The sequence below is a fragment of the Psammomys obesus genome, unplaced genomic scaffold, assembly GCF_907164565.1.
Source record: "Psammomys obesus unplaced genomic scaffold, mPsaObe1.curated_primary_1811, whole genome shotgun sequence".
Classification (NCBI taxonomy): domain Eukaryota; kingdom Metazoa; phylum Chordata; class Mammalia; order Rodentia; family Muridae; genus Psammomys; species Psammomys obesus.
In genome coordinates, this window is record NW_026593947.1 from 3,653,150 (window position 1) to 3,661,967 (window position 8,818).

The following is an 8,818-nucleotide window of genomic DNA, read 5'->3' on the forward strand; positions in this document are numbered from 1 at the left end:
CTTCCTTCCTTCCTTCCTTCCTTCCTTCCTTCCTTCCTTCCTTCCTTTCTTTCTTTTGACAGTACCATAGACTCAGCTAGGCTGGCCAGTGAGCCACAGAGGTTCCCCAGCCTCTGCCTCTGAAGTGCTGGGATTACAAGCATGTCACTATGCCTAGATTTTTTTTTTTTTTTTTAATTGTAGGTCCTGAGAATCAAGCTGAATTCCTCATGCTCTTGTGTAAAAGATCTTCCTGATGCAGCCATCTCCCGGACCATGCTTTAATCTTTTTCATTACTATGTCGTGATCCTGTGGGAGCTGTATTCTTTGTGACCCTGGTGATCCAGCCTCAGAACACCTGTGTCCCCTGTGGCAACTCCTTCAACGGAAGACTTTAGGCCCAGATCCCAGATGAGAGAGAGATGTTTCCATTTTTCAGGCTCTTCACCACCCAGGGTGTCTCTCTGCTGCATAGAAACTGATATTGCTAACACAGACGCAGTAAACAGCCTGGGTTTGGGCCCTCTCCCAGCTGCCAGTGCCGGCGGCAGAACTGCAGCAGCCCCTGGGTCTTCAAGGCACCCTTTCACTTTTCTGTTGTTTGATCTTCATGCAATGCAGCCTGGCCTGCGAGATGGTGAAGGATGGACCCTGGCTCTGGGTAAGTTCGTGCTGGCCAACCTAAATGTAACCTGAGAGCCAAGCTAGGCAAGGCGGGCGGTAGGGCCTGACCACAAGCAGGCCGGTCGGAATCTTGCTGTCTGGGGTAAGAAATTGTTGTCTGGGGGGAGGCAGGGCAGAAGCAATCTGGATAGGGTGGCATATGCCTGTAATCCCAGCCCTTGGATGGCTGAGGCAGAGGAAGTGCCACAGGCTGGCCTGGGCCGCAGTGTGAAGCCTCAGCAGGCGAAGCAGAGGCTAGAGATGAGGCTTAGCTAGAAGTGCAAACATGAGGCACTCCTGTGAAAAGCAGGGCGTGGCAGAGCTTGTGTGTACCCGAGCTTTGGGAGGCAAAGATGAGGCATTCCTGTCGCTCGGTGGAGTCTAGCTGAGTCAGTCAGAGAAGGGAGGCTCCTTGGGTTCTGTGATGCCACCTCCCTCTCTTAATGTGTCCCTCCTCTCTCCCTTGCTCTCCTCCTTGCTCCTCTTGCTTCTCCTTTCCCCCCTACTCTCCTCGCTCAGGGTGAGGCCCTCTGAAGGGTTATGTGATGGCACACCTACCTCTTTAGCCAATCACGGGGTCCCCTGCTCTGTTACATTCCACAGCTGCCTGGGTGCAAAGTCACTGCTTCTTCAACCCGTCTCCTTGAGTTTTTGACCTTGACTCTCCCGTGGTTTGCTCTGCTCCTTTCCGCACGCTGTTTTCTGCCCACAGTTTCCTGGCTCCCCTTTGCTCCCATCTGACCACTCAGGTTAATGGAAAGCCATCCGCTCTGCTGGGCTGGGCTTCCGGCTTCCTCTTCCCGGAACAGATCAGGCGCCCGGCGTCACCGCACCCTCGTCTCAGTGTCCCCTCTGACAGGAAATCAATGGGCTGTGAGGATGTATTCGAGGTTGCCTGGGGGTCTAGCAGCGCCTTCTTTAAAACAAAGAGCTGACCCCCGAAATTGTTAGCCATGGGAGGCTAGCCCAGAGGGTGCCACATGCTCACGCCCTCGTGGGAACAGTGGAAAGAATTCAGTGTCCTCTTCATCTGGCATCTCCTCTATGGGGACAGTCTCTTATGCCAGAGCGAGGGAGACCACGAGTTATCCACCAACCAGCAGAACCTCTTCGTGGCCGGGGAGCCGCCACGCACACCAGCAGGAGCACGATAGGTTGGGTGCCAGCCACATCTGCCCGACTCCTGCCCAGGAGCCTCAGGCGGTGCTGAGAGCCTGGCAGACATCACCCCCACCCCAGGTCTGGAGGCAACCTGGAGGTGGGGACCCTGGGAACACTGGCAAGATGCTAAGCCTCTAAGAGACTTGGCTTGGTCAGCTGTAAATTGTGGACAGTAACAAACATCTATGTCAAAGTGGGGACATTCTGCCAAATGATTTAGAAACCAAGTGCTCTGTGGGGCGGGGACTGCCTCTTCATTCACCTCAGATCTGTCTCCTGTGTGGCGGGCAGCAGCTGTCAAATGGCCGGATTTCAACAGATACGGAACTGAAGTGTTGCTTGCAGACTTTCTTTCTTTCTTTCTTTCTTTCTTTCTTTCTTTCTTTCTTTCTTTCTTTCTTTCTTTCTTTCTTTCTTTCTTTCTGAAAATGTTAGCATTTAATTAACCACAGGGACACAGGCACCTCCCACACCCTCAATCTTCTCCTCAGCTCTTCTGCTGAAGAACTTGGCTTCACGTTGAGGAGCCGTCTAGGGAGCCTGCCCAGAGCTTTGCAGTGGCCCGACTGCTCTACATCAGTGACGGACACAGCTCCAGTCTCGATTTTTGCACACTGACCCGTGTCTGCTGGCTGACCAATGCCCACGGTTTATCCCGGTTGGCGTTTGGGCACAAGCTCTGGTCCCTCTTTAAGTGGTAATGCCTCACACCAGCTATCCCAAAGTCGCCTGGGTGGTGTTTGTCGACATTGGTGCTGTGCTGACACACTCCTCTAGCGTTCCCGAGGCCTCCGGATGCTTGTGCTGCTTACCCACTCAGCCGTGGCCTACGTGGCCTCAGGGCCCTCGGTTTTCCTCGGTCTGGATGGCATGGCGGTGGCAGAAAGGAAAGAGTGCATGCAGACTGGAGCATCTGTTGTAATCCAGGAGGGAGTGAGCCAACCCATCCTGGTGAGTGAGGAGGAAAGGTGGCCGGCTGCCAGGTCGGCAGGTGAAGAAGTGAAGGAAAGAGTTTTGGCTCGAGGTGTTCAGGGTTTCTTGCAGGGGCACTAAGCGGTGGGCGGGGGGGGGGCTCTGAGAATAGAGATGAAGGTTTTATTAACGTTACTACGTTTCATTTCTTTCATATGTGCAGACGGGGACAGACGTGGAGGTCACAGAGGGACTATGAGGGCTGATTCTCTCTTACTATGAGGGTTCCATGAGCCCAAAGCCTTCCACTCGCCCGGAGGCTTTTCCACCTGAGCCATTTGGCCAAATTTCTGGCCCTGAAGAAAGAGTTAACAGAAATGGAGCACGGTTAGTGAGGGAGCAGACGCCTGCAGTCCCAGCCCTCAGAAAGCGGAGACGGAGGTCCAAGGAGTTCAAGGTCATCCTTAGCCACACACTAAGTTCTAAGCCAGCTTGGATTGCACAGAATCCTCTCTCAAAATTAGTTAACTTAAAAATGAAACAGAACAAAACCACAACCACCAGGCAGACAGGGCTCTAAGTGCGTGATCTATGGATCCAGGGCTGGGCGAATTGATTTCAAAAGCATTTGGTGGAAGAATGCTACATAAATTATCTTTTGATCAACTAATACTTGCTCATATTTTATATACACGGAACCTGGAAGTGGTTTTATATGTTAAAGCAATCTCAATAATTTTAAATTTTCCATGATTTCTCTTTCCCCACCCTTCATTTGCATTCAGCACCAATTACAACAGAATATTTCTCAGTGGAGCCAGAAGAAAGGATTCTCCAGCGGGGTCTTCCAGTTTATGATGTAGACAGTGCTTTAGAACAAATACTCTTCATAAAACCTGAAGTTTGAGTCGGTAAGCATGCTGGGTTTAAAATACCCGACATCATGAACAATAGCTTGGGGGACAATAAGGTCAGCTTCTGTTTATGCATAACCACATCAGAAGCAAAACAGCAAAAACCAGCCAAGGAACTCTTCTGTGGCAGAAGAGGGAACAGGTGGGAGGAGAGCCAGACAGCTGAGGCCTGGCCGGGGAGGTGGGGAGGAGAGCATCCTGAAGGCCTGAAGCGCCTTCAGGGCTGGATTTCAGGCGGTCTCTTCAGCCGGCAAGGAGCACAGGCAGGAACGAGATCTTCAGCTTCACTCGGAGCCCTGCAATCTGAGAAGACAAAGGTCTCCGTCCCCGTTGCCAGCCTGCAGGTCACATAAGGAGAGGAGGACGTGTGCACACAAACACAAATGCGTCAGTCACTCCGGCGCTCAGTCGTGGCCGCTTGTTTGGTCAGCAACAATCCTGAGACTCATGGTGTCCCCGCTTTTCTCGTCCCGTCCCCCTTCTATCCCTTGTCCCTCCTTCTATCGGTGTTTGGGAGCAGGTGTTACTTCTTGAACCATGGGGTTAGTTTCAGCTGGTGTCTGCACTCCTCTGGAGTGTCTGAGCTGGGAGGGTTAACTCAGGACAAACTAGGCATCAGTTCCATTGGCCCCGGCTCCTTCTTACAGTAGGAAGTATCTGTGTCTTTATAAGGGTGCAGGAAAACACCCTTATCCGTCGCTCCTGTCCCCCCTCCCTTCTACATGCCTCAGGGAACCTATGGAGTCACAGGCTACACCGTGGACCTAGACTGGCTCTGAGACCTTCGGATTGAGATGCTGCAAACCAGATCCAGCCGAGGTCCAGGCCGGTCCGGTCGGCCAGCATGTGCAGCTGGGCCCGCACAGTCCCTACACACACCCCGGAAAGCCCAGAACGCTTTCTGTGTAGCTCAGACAGAGCCCGGAAAGTTGACAAGCCAAAAGTGGCTCTCTGCTCGGAATCTGCGAGAACCACATGACAAGGAGCCGAGCTGGAAAGCAGCTGAGCCAGCAGACGCCTGAGTGTGAAGGTGACAGTGGCAGGAGCCTGGTCGCTCAGTCCACCCACACACGGTCACAGAGGGAAACCCCACAGATGGGAGACTTGCCCCAGAAGGAGGGGGAGGGGAAGATTTGCCTGGCCAAGACCCGGAGAAGGCTTAGCTGAGCACCACACCGCAGAGTGGCAGGTGGTGAGCGCTGAATCCACTTAAAGACAGTGAGAAGTTCTCCTCTGAGGCTGGAGAAAGGGTGGGAAAGGCCAAGTATGCCCTCCACAGGCATGGGGATCTGAGTTAGACTCCTGGCACCCGGGGACACTGGTCACATGTGTTTATAACCCAAGTGCTGGGAGGTGGGGTGGGGCGGGGCACAGGCAGGTGCATCCCTGGGGCTCACCAGCCAGCCAGTCCAACCAAGTCACTGAGAAACCTTGTCTCAAATCACCGGGTGGAGAGAGATAGAAGACACCTGGCCTGACACCTGGCCTCCACACCTGCACCTGCACAGACACTGCACTCAGGCACGCGCACACGGACAGTGTTTTCTTCCCTAAGTGTGCGGTATGAGGTTCATGTCTGACCTAGGCCTTCCGCTAGGTGATTACTGTAACCACACAGTAGATTCTGACCTTTGCACTCCACAGACAGGGGTGAGGGGGAAGGAGGAGAATTAGGGTCTGCTCAGCTCTGAGTGATCCTGAGTTTGGGCAGTGTGACCTGCACCTCTGACGTCCCATCGCTCTGTCTTTGCAAATGTGTGCGGGCCTGCTTCATATCAAATGCCCTTGTGAAGAGGCAGAACTCTCAGATCCAGAGGGTGGGGCTGGGCTGCACATCTGGAATCCCGATGCTCTGGGAAGTGGGGGCTGGAGGGTTAGGAGTACAAGCCTATTCTCGTTACTTAGTGAGTTCAAGACCAGCCTGAGCTGTAACAGTCCTGTCTCAAACGTAATAATAAAAGAACAATTTTAAGTCCCAGGGAAATATTCCTTAAAAGACACAGATAAATAACATAAACTCAAGAGGCTACACTAAAAACAGCATTAAAACCAATAAACAAAACAAGCAAAGTTGTGAGATACAACTAACACACAGCAGCCAGTTACATTTCTTTCTAAAAAAAATGTTTTTTGCACTTATTTATTTATTTATTTATTTATTTATTTATTTATTTATTTATTTATTTATTTTAGCATTTGTATGTGATTGTGTGTGTGTGTGCAGTGTCCTGGAGGCTAGAAGGGGGTGCTGGATCTCCTGGAACTGGAATTACAGGCACTTGTAAGCTGCCCAGTTTAGTACTGGGACCCGAACTGGAGTCCTCTTAAGAGCCAGAAGTACCCTTAAGCTCAGTGCCATCTCCCCAGGTTCCCTCTACCCAATAGCGTCTTTACACAAATAGAAATGATCTGAAATTCATATGAAATCTCAAGAAACCCTCAGCAGTCAAAACAACCTTGGAAAAGAACAGCTTGATGCCTCACATTTTCTAATTTCAAAACTTACTACACGGCTTCAGAAGTCAAAACAATGTAGTGTCGGTGGGGGGTGGGGGAAAGACAGATCAAAGCGATGGGCACTAGGACCTGGGAGGGAGAAGCCCCCTCAGCACCACACAGATTGGGAGCCTCGGAAACCGGTGTGGAGCTGGAGCGGTGTGTGTGTCTGTGTCTGTCTGTGTGTCTGTCTGTGTGTCTGTCTCTGTGTCTGTGTGTCTGTGTCTCTGTGTGTGTGTGTGTGTGTGTGTGTGTGTGTGTCCTGCGCACGCGTGAGCTCTCCCTGCTCAGCTCCGTTCTCTACGCTGTTTTGGGCTGCTCTCACATCCTTTTTCCTGCCCCGTGCACGACATCCCAGGAAAGCCATCTGTGAGCCAGGCAGCTGAGGCATGCGGTAACCGGGCAAGGCCCCATCTGTGGCCTGACACGTGATGGAAGCCTTGGGGCCACATGGAGTGCGAGGGCACGCACACAAATGGTGACAAAGAGAAGAGGCAGGCAAGGAGAGAAAGCGATGGTGGGGGCAGAGACAGAGGCAGAGAGACAGAGATCAGGAGACAGAAATGCTGAAAGAGGGAGGGAAAGTGAAACACAGACAAAGAGAGGGAAACAGACACAATGAGACAAACGCAGAGAGACAAACACAGAGAGACAGGGCAGCGCCGAGCCAGGGAGGGGACCCGGCAGTCTGGAGGACTCCGTGCAGCTGCTCAGCATCAAAGGACCAAATCCGACAGAGCGCAGCCGAGCCTCCAGGAGCAGAGCCGCTGCAGACTGGGCTGACCTCATTACCAGCCTCTGTCTGAGGCGTGGGCTATTTATAGCTGAGCCGGAACCTTCCTGCCAGGGAGACAAATTGCAGCCGCTATGTCACCAGGGAGGCCAAGCGCATCCCAAGGCAGGGGCTGGAAATGCAGCCAAGCTCTGTTTGATTGACAGGCCACTCCCTTTCTCTGCCTGAGATGGTACCCAGGGGATGTAGTCTTTACACAGGGATGAGAGGCCAAAAATCCCCTCTGCCTATCATCCTAGCTAGAAAGAACACACCCAAGCTCCCCAGCCATGGTGCTCCCAGCCATGGTGCTCCCAGCCATGGTGCTCCCGTGTCAGGCTGGGACCACCCCTTTGGGGAGTCATTTTCCACAACCTCATACCTTCACTGAAACACCCACCACCGTGTCCACAGGAAGGGGAACCTGGGGAGCCGCTCGCAGAGGTGGTGCTGGGAGAGGGCGCAGCCGCCAAGGCTTGGGCACGAAGCTTGACGACCCAAACTCGTCCCAGGACCAGCAAGGTGGAAGGAGCAGCGTGTGCAACAGGACATGTAGCATACATAGCTGCGCATGCACAAGGACATACAGTCATTCACATCCGTGCACAGGAGCATCCATGTACACCAATGTACACGCATGTACCCAAATAGCACACAAACACACACATGCATGTATTTTCACACCTGTTCAAGCACAATCTCTCATGCAAGAACATGCAAGCACATACACAAGTGTGCATGCATGTTGACATGTGTAAACATGTTTCTGCATACATGCTAGCACATACATCTTCATACATGTTTACATACACACTCACACTCCTCCGTGCTCACATAATTCACAAATGTGCACACACTTACTCCGGCCCGCTGAGCACCACACACACCAGCAGACTGCCCTGCTGCCTTTCCAAAGAAACCTGGGTTCTTAGAGGTCGTTTCCCCTCTGAGCACCCGCAGCCTGCTGCAGAATGCAGCACCGCGCAGCCGGCATGGCGCTGCTGCCCCTGTCCCCCCCTGCCAACATCTCCTGGCTTTCCAGCCCTCAGGACCCAGGCTACCGAGAGGCCGCCAGCGCCGGGGAAGGAGCAGGCAGCAGACGGGCTGAGCCTGTGCCCGACAAGCACCCAGGCAACGGCACAGGTTCTGGTGAGCGGTGAGGTCCCCCTTCTTTTGTTCTCTGTGTCCTTGGAGGATGGCTCCCAGGAGACGCCCACTGCTGTCCTGACATGCCGTTTTCCCCAGACCTGGGAGTCAGAGCCCGTCAGGAGGCCTCACCAGGACAGAAGTGAAGGAAATCGTGTGTGCCTTTGGCAGCTTTATTTATGGGACCGTTCTCTTCCAGGGTGAGGGAGAGGACCAGGCGGGAGCCACAGCAGAGCAGGGTCCTGAGGAAGCGCTGGGCTGGGTGCATCGTGCACTCAGGAACTGCACACAATGAAAATACAGGGCTGGGGGGGGGGCGGCCTGCCGTGACGGCCCGAGGACCTGGGCGCAATCCCGGCGCTGGTGTAAGAAGCTGCGCTGCACACCGGCAATCCCGGCACTGGGAGGCAGAGGGAAGGCCCCGGGCGCACGGGCCGGCAAGCCTAACGGGATGTGCAAATCCGAGGTCCCTGTCGCCACGAACAAGGTGGACAGCGTGTGAGAGGCGACGTCTGAGTTCCGGCTCTGCCTTCTACATGCACGTGCGTGCACACCCACACACGAGTGACACCCACACACCAGTGACACCCACACACGAGTGACACCCACACACGAGTGCACACCTACACACGTGTGCACACCCACACACGAGTGCACACTCACACACGAGTGCACACCCACACACGAGTGCACACTCACACACGAGTGACACCCACACACGAGTGACACCCACACACGAGTGCACACCCACACACGAGTGCACACCCACACACG

General features: G+C 53.7%; 1 protein-coding gene across 1 annotated transcript in view; it reads right to left on the bottom strand.

The window, feature by feature from the left end:
• Nucleotides 1–7,892, bottom strand: part of Trim67 (tripartite motif containing 67) — a 39,770-nt gene extending 31,878 nt beyond the window's left edge. The window contains exons 1-2 of the mRNA XM_055617567.1: nt 7,853–7,892; nt 7,281–7,348 (exon numbers count right to left, since the gene is read on the bottom strand). Coding sequence (XP_055473542.1) covers nt 7,281–7,348; nt 7,853–7,892 — 108 coding nt within the window. The remainder of the gene's footprint in view (nt 1–7,280; nt 7,349–7,852) is intronic.
• Nucleotides 7,893–8,818: the final 926 nt, after the last annotated feature.